Here is a 14,640-nt window from a genome sequence, read left to right as displayed (position 1 = left end):
ACGTGGCGAAAATTGACATGGTAAAGGAAAAAAAAATATCTTATTTTGGAAAAGGGAAAATTAAGCACTTCTTAAAAACACCCAATAAAAAAAGCACATTTAAGAGCTTTTAAAAATAAAAATCGTAAATTAGCACCTTTAAGCACTTTTCAAAAACACTACACACCCTGTAACAAAATGTTTTGGTGAGGGCCTAGCAAAAAATTCTTACACTTTAATCTATGGCAAATAAAGCACAGAAATAAAAATTACCACATCTTAACTTCTATGTAGCTGTAGCCATTAAAATGGTGTCTATGTATAGCAGAGTGGATATGATCTATCTGTCAAGATCATTTACATCACCAATAAATAGCTAAACAAATTATGAGTTAACTCAATTATTTCAAAATTGCTAGGGAATATCAACAATTTAGTTCTAAAAGACATCTTTGACATATTAAGGTTGACAACAAAATGTATGGCAATTTTCTCTTGGAGGGGGAGGGGCAAAGGAGAGAGGTTTGCAGTGACCAAATACATTGAAATTTATAAAAACAAAATTTGACACCACAAATAAAAAGAAAGATTATTTTTCAAGCACAAAAGATAGTGTCAAAACAGCAAACTGGATTAAGAAAGAAAAAAAAAACAGAACAGAAATATTTAACATTAAAATTATTTTCTCATTTTGTAATGTTACATTACGGAAAAGCTAAATAAATTACAGCCATCTCATGTTTTCCTTTCTTAACATTAACTTGCTCATGCAGTGTCAGGTCTTTCAGATAAAATATTGCAACAGTATTTTTTTTTACAAGAATTTTTTTTAAAATTTTAAAAAGAAAAAAATAATAATTCACTTTTAGACAGTAACAACAAGGAAAATATAAATAAATAAAAAATATATAACACATTTAAGAAAAGATCATATTTTCATTGATCAAGTAAATTATTTTATCTTAAAACTAACTTAGGTTAGGTAATTAACTACCCAAAAACAAATAATAAGTTACCAAACAAAATTTTTAGATCAAACATAGAAGACACACTTTTTCTCAAAAATTTGATACATCAGGAAGATATGGTTTTATATACATATATATAGTAAAGAAAATGAAAGTTTAATCCCAACACAAGTTTTATTTTTGCACTTTTGGTAATTTGTTCAATTATGTCATACCCACTTTACTATACCTAGACACAATTTTATGACTGTAGCACATGAAAGTGTTAAATGTTTTTTTTAAAAAAATATTAAGATTGATTTTTTTAATTATTTACATTCACATAATATGAACAGTAATAGTAAAAAAATAATGAAAGAATTATAACGCATTTAATAAAAGATAAAAAATTTCATTTATTAGATAAATTCTATCTAAAGACAATTATTCAATAACAAAAAAAAATTTTGAGATTATTTAAAAGAAACAAAATTCAAAAAATAATTTTTATTTTTGCATTTTCAGTCACTTGGTTATCTTATAACAACTTAACTATACCTAAATATCATTTTATGACTATAGTCAATGGAAGTTTTTTTTTTTTTTTAAATTATCAAGGGTGATATGAACAGTAACTGTAAAACAAAATAAATAATTATATTTTTAATAAAACATCAGATTTTCATTAATTAGGTAAATGATTCTGTTTTACAAACAACTTAGGATATGCTGGTAAAATAATACTAAATATTAAGTTACAGGACAAAAATTCGAGATCAAACTTAGCATTAAGTTATTTTTGTCTCATACCCATTTGATTAAAATAAGACATCAGTTATGACTATAACCAATAAGTTTTTTTTTTAAATATTAGGAGTGATTTTTGAACAGCAGTATAAACAAACCAAAAATAAATAAAAAATATTATAACACGGTTAATAAAAAATCAGACTCTTATTTATTATGTATTTAATTCAGTTTAAAGACCAACTTAGAACATGCTACTTAATAATTAAATGCTAATATTAAGTTACAAATCAAAATTTTGAGATCAAATAGAGAAAACAAAATTTTTCTAAAAGAAAATTATATATTATATGACCCCATAAGTTAAATTTGGACAGAAAACAAAACTTAAGCCAGAATAAGAAATTTTTATTATTGCACTTGAGGCTTTTAGCTTGATTATCTCCTATCCACTTGACTATATCTAGACACCATTCTTAACTTACAGTCTCCTGTAATTAAGAATGGTGTCTAGATAAAAGTAACATACTTCATTGGGCACAAAAAAATATTGTATAACTATGTTTCACACTAAAAAAAAAAAAATTATAAGGGATAGAAATAAAATGAAAATAAAAATTTCATTTAATTTAGCACAATGAAAGTTTCGAAATAATTATTTTATTAAAAAAACATATTAGTCCTCTAACCATTTTGTCGTCAATATAATCTTTTAGAATTTAACATTAAAATAAAATCGTATGCAAAATATAAATATATCTCCGAGTGAGATTCGCCCCCCCCCCAGTGACCACTGGATTTATGCTCGGATGCCGGTTATCGTTCAAAAACATTAATTTCGTAATGTAAGGGGTCGGCGATTAAAAACCTTTTAAAACAGATGAAGAAAAAAATGAATTTTAGTATATGATTATCACATTTTCATGTAAAATAGACGAACAAAATATATTCAAATAATATAATAAAGAGAAAATTGTATTATTAAATTGATTTTATTTTTAAAAATTACAAACTTTTAATAAGAAAAATTTTATACATATTAAAAACGCATTCCTGTTTCACAGAAATACATAATGAAAAAATTTATTAACCGCATATACAAATAAATTTAAATAAATAGGTTAATTTTTCGTTCGCAAAGACGATCTATTGCTTCTAAAATAATAAGATAATTGAACGTAAAAAAATGAACTTACTTAGCCAGTCTAGCCATTACGCTAGCAGACCGCTGTAAAGTGCATGCATCAGTTGTGGATGGAAGATGATGTTCCTCTCTGTAGGTTTCGAATTTAGATTTGATGCTGCTAAGATTTACAGGTATGTTCTCAAGGCCATGATCAGGTTTTGAATCAGCTGGAGGAAGAAAAAAAAAGGAACATGAAATTTCCAACACGCCCGTCAATGAAAAGTAAAATAAAAAAAAATCCCCACTTTCCCCACCTTCTTTCGCTTCATTCAACCATTCAAATTCACTACTTCGTCTATTAGTGGGGAAACTTTGAAGTTCTTTATACCAATTAATATCTAGAGAAGAATTGGCAGGAATAGGGTCTTCGGAATCATCCAAACTAGAGGATAAACACTGCTCTTCATCGGTACTCGCCATGCTCTTACTACATGGATTGCAGACAACGACCTCTTCCCATCGATTTTCTACCCCTGACCCACCGACGAACGCCCCCGCCACCGGGTGGACTCCACCAATATGCCCCACCCTCATAGGGGAAAAGAGTATGAAGGAAGGAAGAGGGGCATACATTTTACACTTTCAAACTGAAACGTTCGCTTAGTTAAAAATATCTTGGCAAGTGCCCATAATAATATAGGTGTTCTTTAGTATTAGTTGTCGACACATTTTTAGTGCCTTTTAAATAACACTTTCAAATTTATAAGATTGGTAAAAATAATCATAATTATAATAATTTACACTAACTGATTATTAAATACTTTTTACGTTAATAGTATAGGTAAATTATTATTTCAGCAAGTGACCATAATAATAACGGTGCTATCTAATATTAATCGTCAATAATTCTTAGAACCTTTTAATTAAGGTTGAAATTGGTGGGGAAAAAATTATAACACCTTACGTTATTAGTATAGGTCAATTATATTACTTCAGCAAGTGACCATAATAATAAAGGTGCATTCTAATATTAATCATCAACAATTTTAGAGCCCTTTTAATTAAGGTTAAAATTGGTAAAAATAACTATAATTATAATATTTTATGCTAACCGATTATTAAATACTTTTTACGTTATTAGTATAGGTCAATCGTATTATTTCAGCAGGTGACCATAATAATAACGGTGCTATCAAATATTAATCGTCAATAATTTTTAGAACCTTTTAATTAAGGTTAAAATTGGTGGGAAAACAAACAAAATTGTAACACTTTACGTTATTAGTATGTAAGTCAATTATATTACTTCAGCAAGCGACCATAATAATAAAGGTGCAATCAAATATTAATCATCAATAATTTTTAGAGCCCTTTTAATTAAGGATAAAAATGAGGAAAAGAACCATAATTATAATATTTTATGCCGATTTATTAGTAAATACTTTTTTACGTTATTAGTATAGGTCAATCATAATAATAAAGGTGTAGTCTAATATAATACACCAGCAATTTTTAGAGCCCTTTTAAATAAGGGTCCAAACTTTATAAGATTGGTAAAATAATATTTTACGTACCATAATTATTACCATACCATATTATAATATTTTACGCTAACCGATTATTAAATACTTTTTACGTTATTAGTATAGGTCAATCATACTATTTCAGCAAGTGACCATAATAATAATGGTGCAATCTAATATTAATCATCAAAAATTTTAGAGCCCTTTTAATTAAGGTTAAAATTGAGGAAAATAATCACAATTATAACATTTTACGCTGATTTATTATTAAATACTTTTTTACGTTATTAGTATAGGTCATTCATAATAACAAAGGTGGAGTCTAATATAAATCATCAGCAATTTTTAGAGCCCTTTAAAATAAGGGTTCAAAATCTATAAAATTAGTAAAAAGAACAATTTTAACATTTTCCGTTTCGCGAGCTTAAATACATCATGTAATTAATATAAGTATATCATATTATACTGCCATAATCAAAAATATGACTGACTTGTATTAATAACATAAAATGGTTTTAATAATCGGGCAGCGTGTTAAATATAGTACTTATGAATCATTCAGAATAAGTGATTATAGCAAAACGCTTTAAGATTTCATTCCAACAATTTTGAGAAATTTAAGTTGAATGAAAGAGCACTCAAAAATCTTATATTTGTACTTACGATAAGCTATCAGTAAAAAACATTTAAATTTTGAACAACATAAAAATTATTGAAGTATAATAATTTTCTCTAAAATTGAAAAAATAATCGTTGGCTTAGAATTGTTTGTTTTAAAAAAAAAAAGTCATTAGGATTAAATATATACATTTTCTTTTCTGTATTGCAGCAATAGTTTTGGAGAGAGCGAAATTCGACGACTAAGTTATTCAATGTATTCAGTTCAGTCTTGCTAAATAATGATTCTCCAGATTTTGAATACGTTTTTGTTTATCGTTTATACGACCTATAATGTCTATTCTTTTTTTTAAACTTCATTTGGAATACCTAAAAATATCCATTCAGGGTAGTTATTACTAAATACCTGTGCAAAAAATCTGCTAAAATTGAACAACACCTTCTTTGATAGAAAGACACTACAAAAACAAATAAATAGATATTTTAAGAAATAAGAGAAAGAAAAAAAATTTCCAATTTCTTTCCTTGAATTTAACGTTTTAAAAACAAGTTCATATATTTTTATTCTAGAGAACCTTTTTCAGTATAATAACGTGACTTATAATTTGATTTACAATTTTTATATAAATTTTTGTTGAACAATCGACCTAATGTTCATCACTGTAGCCTCGTAATTTTGAACTCAATCCAGAAGACAATAATTCGTGGGTATTGGAAGAAATTTTGCATCCGTTGAGGATTTTTTGATGGAATTATCCTGCATCTGCGTTACATGGAGTGGAAAATCTCTCAAGGTTAGTCGGACGGCAAAGGGGATTCTAACCCATGATCCTGAGGATATTTTACGCGAGCACTGTAGTTTTAAAAATTAGAACAATAAAATTTAACAATTATGTTTTTTCCCTTAACTTTTCGAGTGATCATTGCATCGCATGGGCCCGATTTCTGAGGGAGACGAATTAGAAATACAATAGTTCGCTGAATTTCGCACATAAAAAAAAAGTCTTAAGTCTGCAAAAAGATTAATAATTTTTATCTCTTTCTTGATGGATTTAAATCGCGAAGAATTTAATTTCGCGAAAATTATCTTTATTTGTCTAAAATATTGGGGGGAGGGATTTTAGACATTTTTAATTATTGAGGGGGGCAAATATCCGCCGTCGCAGTCGCCAACGACGTTTATAAAAAAAATTTGACGTGCGATAATTTATTAATGCGCAATTCCGGCACAAGCGGATAAACTTCTACATATTATTCAATCAAAATATGAAAGATGAAATGCGCATAAATTTTTTGTATCCAATAAAGGCGTTTATTTATTGAAAACAAATTCGCGTACTTTATTTTTAAACAGTAATTTTTTTTTTATTAATTTAACGGTACATTTTATTTCTCAGTTGTATATATAGTTATGGTTATTCATGTTTTCCGTTTAATACAAATGTGGTAGGAAAAATGTTCAGAGACGGAAAATTCCTTAAAGATATTAATAAATAGATAATTCTTACTTTTAATCAATTTTTGTAATTATTAATTTCTTTTTTGAACCTAGTACCGTTTTCATTATTATAAATAATTGTTTTTTCTTAAAAAGAAGAAAAAATGAATTTTTTTTGACAATTTTGAATATAAAGTATTATAACAGGCTTATTATTTCATTGAAAGCGGTTCAATTTTGACTTGGGCTCGAAATTTTTTTACTTTTTTACATGTGCGGCAGGGCTATGTTAGAATACAAAATCCATGCTAAAATGAAACTTTTACATGCTTTAATATTATTTCGATTCCATATTAAGAAAAACATCTGATTCTATTCTTCGCTTAAAAATGACATGAACAACATATATTCAGTACGCAAAATAAATAAATAAAATAAGCGAAACACCCAGAATAACTTTTGATCTTAGGATTGGATTTTCATCTACTAGGACTCTATTTTAATGGTTCGAGGGTATGACCTTAAATATTCTAATTATTTAGTGCAAACGATATTTAAAGTTAAGAAATCAGACACTAAAACGTACTGAATAAACATACTTTTTTTCCCCCCGACGGATTCGGATTTTTGATTCCTGAAATTTAGGGGGTAGCCGTAATCTGAGAAATATGGTCCCAATAGTTTGTTCAGGATGGCGTTCCAATTTTTGGACCCCTTAATGCTAATTTTATTTTGTGCGTGTTTCGCTATATCTCCAAAACTTTAACAAATTGAAAGATTTTTGCTCACAATTATAAAATTCGTTTATCCAACGGTAATTCCATGCAAAAAATAATGTTTGGTAAATATTTATTATTAGTTTATTTAATAATGGTAAAAAAAAAATTGTATTGTAAGGTATAAAATTTTTTGCATAATTTTAAAGAAGAATACAAAATACAAAAAAGAATACAAAATTTAGCCAAAATAGGTCGAATAGTAACAGAAAAATCGAATTTTAAAAATCTGACCTTTTTTGAAATTCAGTTGCTCATGAACTATTTGATAGAGTTCGCTCAAATTTTGTATTTTGCAACGTAAACTTATATTCTTTAAAATGATGTAAAAAATTTTATATTTTAACCAAATCAACATTTTTTTCAGCCATTATTAAATAAATTAATAAAAAATTAAAATATTTATTAAAAATTATTTTTTGCATGGAATTACCTTTGGATAAATGAAATTTTGTGCAAAAAATTAGTATTAAGTTACAAAATTAGTATTAAGTTACGAAATTGGACACAAAAACACGTACTTTCTCTGAATAAGCATTTCAACAGAATTAGGATTCATTGCCTTCAAAATATAGGAGGTAGCCGCCATCCCAGGATAAATATGGTCCCGGTAATTTGGTCAGGAGAGCGATTCAGAATTTGAAACAATTAATGCTAATTTTATTTGTTGCGTGTTTCTCTATTTCTCGAGAAATTTTTCTGCAAATTAAAATTTTTTTTTGACCACAATTATAAAAATTCGCTTACTCAAAGATAATTCGGTGCAAAAAATAATTTTTAATAATTACTTATCTTATCCTATTACTTTTATCATTTTATATAATAACAGCCGAAAATGTTTTGAATTGTAAGGTATATAAACTTTTAGATCATTTCAAAGAACATAATTTTACATAGCAAATAATAAAATTTGAACGAAATTGCTTGAGCAATTCCCGCAAGAGGAAAAAAAAAATCGAAATTTTAAAAAGTTACAATTTAAAATTCGATTTCTCAGAAACTATTCTACCGATTGCGTTCAAATTTTGTATTTAGTCAAATAGAATTACTTTCTTTAAAATGATGTAAAAAATTTTCGACTATTATTAAATAAAAAATAATAAACTATTATTAAAATTTATTTCTCGTGTGGAAATATTTTTGGATAAATGAATAGATAATTGCGTGCAAAATTTTTTCAATTCGCTTTATAAGTTTTTGAGATATGATGATGTAAAAAAATAAAATTAACATTACCGCACTCCTCACTAATATTTTGTTTTTCAGATTACAGCTATCCTTCATAGTTTGAAGATCAAAATCCCAATCCGTAGAAAAAAAGGTATACTAATTCCGAGAAAATACGTTTTTTGTCTGATTTCGTAACTTAAAATATCGTCGGCCCTTATTAATTAGCATATTTGAGGCGACCCCATTTGGACTAGTGAGTCCTAATACATGAAAATCCGATCATTAGATCAAAAATCATTCAGGGTGTTTGTACGTCAACACATTAAAGTATAAATTATTAACAAAGAATAAGTAGGTATTGTAAACGAAAAAAGTAATAAGAAATGTTGGAGTACACGCATAGCTTTCATAGTTTTTTTACGAATGAAAAAAGTAACATTATTAAAATTATTAAGTACTATCGGCATTCAACGTAAATATTATTTTAAAATACTATAAATTTTTATATTGATTATTTTCTAATGTACAGCGTTCGGGAAAATTTTATTTTATAATAATATTTTCTTCTTTTTAATTCCCGTTAGGTGCCGTTTGTTGTCCCATCTAACAACATGGCGAATTTCGTCAAAATTGGAGATTCTTAACGGGCATTTTGATAGATTTTCACATGTCGGACGATCGAATTTTTTAACCCTGGGAGCGTTGCGATTGATTTGTTTCTACTCAAAAGTTTCTTTTTTTTTTCTAACACACATTTGCACTAAAAAAAGTTTCGGCAAAAAAGATATTTTCAAACATTAAGAAAAATAAAAATTAAGCTGTTGACCCAAAACTGTTGTTCCCCCCTTATAAATGAAGCATATATATAGTTATAAGTCTCCTTAGTATGTGTTATATCAATTGAAATTGAATAAGATTAATTAAAAATAAGATATTTAAATTAAATATTTTCTTTAAATAATACACAAATTTAAATCTCTTGACATGAATGCTTACTATCAGTTTTATTTCATTTTCGCTATTATTTATTCCTTTATTTCGAATGTTTTGTTTCCCAACAATTGTTATTAACTTTACTAGGTCGTCGCCAAATCGAAAGAAATGAGCTAGAGCGAGATTTACAAATAGAAATTTAGTATTATACCTTTGTCTGTTTTTTAGAATATTTTGAGATTGTGTTTGTCATAGGTGTAGTTCACATTGAAAGAATTTTTAGTAATATCTAAACCAATTTTCATAAATTTAAAAAAGAATTGGAAAAAAACAAAACAGTAATATATACAATATTCGACTGCCCATCCAATATTACTAGCTACATAATTCTTATGCTTTAAAATTACCAACAAAAAAAAATACAAGTCACCTACATTCAAAGATGGTCAGGGAAAACAATTTTAACAAATATTGTTTTCTCTGGCCATCGAACAATATTTACAAAATCTTCAACAACAAAAAAATTGACTACTGTATTTAATATAGTTTCAAGTTAAAAGCTCGAGTGATAATTAGTTTTTGCCCCAATATTTTTATGAAAAACCGTACATAGTGCTGTATCGTATTTTGTTACATTGCATACATTCCTTACTATTAATATTTTAACATTCAATCATTTTTAGAGAATATTTACTTTTCTTTCATATTAAGATGCAGGTACAAATTTTGAATACAAGAAAGTAACTATATTATTTTATAACAACGAAAAAGATTTACACTTATCCCATTTTTATAAAACAGGTAAGATTTAACAAAATTAAAATTATAATACACTACACTGTATGCATTTTCGAATTTAAAATAAGATGAATAAAAGAGAAAACATTTCGTACTTTGAGTAGAATTACTTGCGTACTTTGCGTAAGTGTTAAGCTATTTTTAGTTCATATACTTCTTTGTTTATTTAATTGCATTAGTATGCGTGAGCGCAGTGTATTTTTTTTCTTCAAAAGTAGTAGTAGTAGTACTTTCACGACGCATTAGAAATGCACAATGGGCAAGCTGAGGATCTGGATTTATTGATACAACATACATTTGCAGACTTGTGTGCTCAATTAAGGTTTATAAACCTTGGTCAAGTAGAAGAACAGATAGATTTGATTTGATTGATTTGTTCATTTACGTCGCACTAGAGCTGCACAATGGGCTATTGGCGACGGTCTGGGAAACATCCCTGAGGATGATCCGAAGACATGCCATCACAATTTTGATCCTCTGCAGAGGGGATGGCACCCCCGCTTCGGTAGCCCGACGACCTGCACACGAAGTCGAGCACTTTACGGTAGAACAGTTTAACGGGGACCAATACCGCACACCCTCGGTCCCTACGCAGACTGATCCAAGGACAGATAGCACAATACAGAGAAAGACATCACATACATCCAGGGTTACAGCAGGATTCGAACCCGCCACCTTCACGCTTCGCTCGGCCAGGGAGGCCCCGAGAATCTGGAAAATATTCTCGATGGTGATCCAAAGAATTGCCATTACAATTTTGATTCTCTGCAAAGGGTAATACTCCCCCCAGAATGGCAGCCCAAGTACCTATTTACGAAGTCAAGCATTTTACACTAGAACGGTTTAGGCCGGGATAGCCTGGTTGGTAGGGCACGGGGCCCATGTCCAAGAAGTCGTGGGTTCGATCCCCGAAGGCCAAAGATTCCCCGGATAGTAAATGGTGACTGATGCACGTTAAATCTGTCGAGTCATAAAACAAATCATACCTCTGGAGGTACTGATCCAGGAGTTTCTTTGTCTTCTGGATTGGTTCAAAATTATTGTACAAGGCTACGGAGTTGAACATTAGTAGTCGTAAACCCAAAATTGGGTCAGCTGTTCAACGACGGTAATATAATAAAATAAAAGTAGAACATTTTAAAGAGGACCGATACCGCGCACCTTCGGTTCCTTCACAGGCTGATCAAAGTAATTGCCAACTCGCTCACTGACCGCTGCCAGTGATGCTTGATTTCGGTGATTTACTGGGAACCGGGTCTTACAATCAGTTCACTCTTCCAAATTGCATTGCCTATAACTCAGAGCCTGTTTCTATATAACGTCCCGCATCGTCAAGACACGGTTCCCAGCAGATCACCGAAGTCAAACATCACTGGTTGTGGTCAGTGTCTGACCACTTGGATCAGTCTGCGTAGGGATCGAGTGTAAGCGGTATTTGGTCCTCGGTCGTTAAACTGTTCTACCGTAAAGTGTTTGACTTCGCGTGCAGGTCGTCGGGCTACTAAAGCGGGAGTGCCACCCCCTTCGCAGAGGATCAAAATTGTGATGGCGTGTCTTCGGATCATTCTCAGAGATGTTTCCCAGACCGTTGTCAATAGCCCATTGTACAGTTCTAGTGCGACATAAATANATAGAGAAGAAAGTATTGAACCCTATATAGGGTTAATTAAGGATATAGGGACAATTAATCTAGCGTTATGTACAAAGATGGTGAACATTATACATTTTTGTTTACTTGGAAGCGTAAAGAGAAACTTGTAAGAGTAATGTTTCTTCACCAAAGCGTCGAGGTTGAGGGTTCGATTGCCTTCTTAAAGAATCCTTCATTTTGTTTGTATAATTTTTATTTCGGTATTTCTGCAGTCTTTTGACGTAGCAAATGCCTAAAAGTCGCATTTTTTTTTCTCTTTGCCACTAAATTGTAGGCCTACAGAGTTTTCTCTTACCACGGTTCGGTCCAGTTTTCGATTTGATCGAACATCGGCCGATTTGATTAGGTTGTATTTTATTTAAATTTATATCCGTCGTTGAACAGTCGACCCAATTTATGATTTACGATTACTAATGTTCAACTACGTAGCCTTGTACAATAATTTTGAACCAATCCAGAAGACAAGGAAACTTCTGGATCAGTACCCCAAGAAGTATGATTTGTTATGGCAACATGGAAGACTTTGTGACTCGACAGATTTTACTTGTATCAGTGAGCATTTACTACATAGGGAGTCTTCGGCTGGCGAGGATCGAACCCACAACCTCTTCTTGGACATGGGACCAGTGCCCTACCAACCAGGCTACCTCGGCCTATGATTAGGTAGTATTGAATTTCCTTCGATTGTGTTTTATTAGCTCGGACTCCTAATGTAATGTTTTCAGTGGTTTCAGACGCTATTGGCAGCTGAATCCTGCTGAAATCCCGTGCACTATTAGGCGGATGGGGAGCGTGGTATGGAGGCTGGTTAATTGCTACCACAATCTACCCTCGAATTAAATTGTGGTAGATTAGAGCGCGGTCACATCAGCCTTTCGAGAGATTATTGGAGCCACGTTGGCTCAGGGGATAGACCATTCAACTCCCGAAAAGGGGAACCCAGGTTCGAACCCAAGCGTTAGCTGGTAAGTACGAATTCTGCTCTCGGCTCGTAACGACCTAAGTGCTGAAGTAAAATATCTTCAGTGGTAGACGGATCATTGGCTAGAATCCCCTTAACATCGGGTGAACCATGGGAGGTTTTTATGATTTTCCACTCCATGTAACGCAAAGGAGAATCAGTTCCATTCAAAAGTTTGTCCCAATGCTTGAGCCAGGAGTTCCCTTGTCTTTTGGGTTGGGTTTAAAATTGCAAGGTTACGGAGAGAATATTGATGGTCGTAAACTCAGAATTAGGCCGGCTGTTCAACGCCGGTTATAAAATAAAATGTTAACGTTTGAGCCGCGGTGGCTCAAGGGATGGAGTCGTCACGTTCTAATGAGGGGACACAGGTTTTAATCCCAGCGATGGCTGGTTACGAATTCTGGATCAGGCTCGCTACGACCACAGTGCTGAAGCAAAATATTTTCAGTGGTAGATCGATCAAAACTAGAATCCCCTTGCCGTTGAGTTAACCGTGGGAGGTTTTCCTCTCCGTGTGGATTAGTTCCGTCAAAGCCTCCACGAAGCCTAGATTTTCCCAATGACCGAGCCTGTCCCCTTGCCATTAGGCTAACAGTGGGAGGTTTTCGCGGTTTTTCTCTCACTGTAACACAAATGCAGGTTAGTTCCATCAAAAATTCCTCCATGAAGGCAAATTTCTTCCACTACTTGATCGGAGTTGAATACTGATAGTCGTAAACTCTGGCTGGTTGTTCTACAACGGTTATGAAACAAAATAAAACGGTAACGTTTCCCATAGCTCTAACGCTATTTGAGCTTCACAGCACATTTCCTAAAAATCGGAGTTTAGCTAAAGTATAGCATTTTACGGTTAGCGTAATACAAACGCTATGCATAATTTCGCTATTGTCTTGATCATTAAGGTTGAATCCAAGACCGTCGCCAATAGCTCATTAGTGTAGCTCTAATGTGACGTTAAGAACGAAGCCAAAAAATAACTTTCTAGCTTTTTTTACGACAAAATGTTAGCTGTTCAAAATTCAAATTTTAAATATACTAATTAATCTGAGTATGAAATCATCAACCCTCTCATGTATTAATTTACAATAAAGCTTTGAAATATACAGAACTATATCTAACATCGATAATATCTTTTTCCTCGTGTCTTTCGACTTCTTCATTGTTATGTTTTTATTTTACAACGGAAGACAATGTCAGAAACCGAAAAGGCTAAAAACGAACTGCTTTCTTCAATAGTGATTCATATGAATTCAGACAAGAAAACATATTTCCTTCGAATGAACATAATTTTTTTTTCCTAACAAATTTGGGTTTTTGGTCTCAGAAATATGAGGGATAGCTGCAATTTTATTGCAAATTTTAACTCCTTAATGCTGCTATATTTATTAATTTTTTTTCATATTTCATTGTTTCTTTTGTTTTAACTCCCTTAATGTTATTCTTACTTTTTGTCATACCGCTTAAAATAATTACGTGGATCAAAAATTATTGTACCCATTTATAAAATTTGATTACTCAAAAATAAATTGAGGCAAATTTTTCTTTTTTTTTTTAAATTACAAAATAGATTATTTTTGCAAAAAAGTTTTTTTTAAGCAAAATAATTTTTTTAGGCAAAATAATTTTTTTAAGCAAAATAGTTTTTTTTAAACACATAAAATTTTTTAATAGAATCGATTAAATTTTTAAAAAAGTAAAAATTTACATATAAAACTTTTCTGAAATTTTTATTTCTCAGAAATTAGATAGCCGATTTCCTAAAAATTTTCGATTCTGTTTTAAAATTTAAACCTTAAAGGGTGGTAAAAAATTTTACAATTTGCTTTTATGCTCATTATTTCAATTTTAACTACTGAAGTCACGTCATTATTTTGAGATGTACCGAGAATCCAAATTTAATACTTTTTGCTCATTCACAACATGGTTCCTTTCGTAGAGGAAAAACAATGCACAACTTAACATATTGTTGT

At 30.7% G+C, this 14,640-nt stretch overlaps 1 protein-coding gene across 16 annotated transcripts in view; it reads right to left on the bottom strand.

Annotated features, from left to right (window-relative positions):
* LOC107453494 (F-actin-monooxygenase MICAL3) overlaps window positions 1-14,640 on the bottom strand; it is a 113,051-nt gene that overhangs the window by 19,178 nt on the left and 79,233 nt on the right. For all 16 annotated transcript variants that reach the window (XM_043047107.2, XM_043047108.2, XM_043047109.2 and 13 more), the window contains one exon: window positions 2,870-3,026. In XM_043047107.2, the coding sequence (XP_042903041.1) occupies window positions 2,870-3,026 (157 nt within the window). The remainder of the gene's footprint in view (window positions 1-2,869; window positions 3,027-14,640) is intronic.

This window comes from Parasteatoda tepidariorum, chromosome X2 (assembly GCF_043381705.1).
Source record: "Parasteatoda tepidariorum isolate YZ-2023 chromosome X2, CAS_Ptep_4.0, whole genome shotgun sequence".
Classification (NCBI taxonomy): Eukaryota; Metazoa; Arthropoda; class Arachnida; order Araneae; family Theridiidae; genus Parasteatoda; species Parasteatoda tepidariorum.
This window is presented reverse-complemented; position numbering and strand designations above follow the sequence as displayed.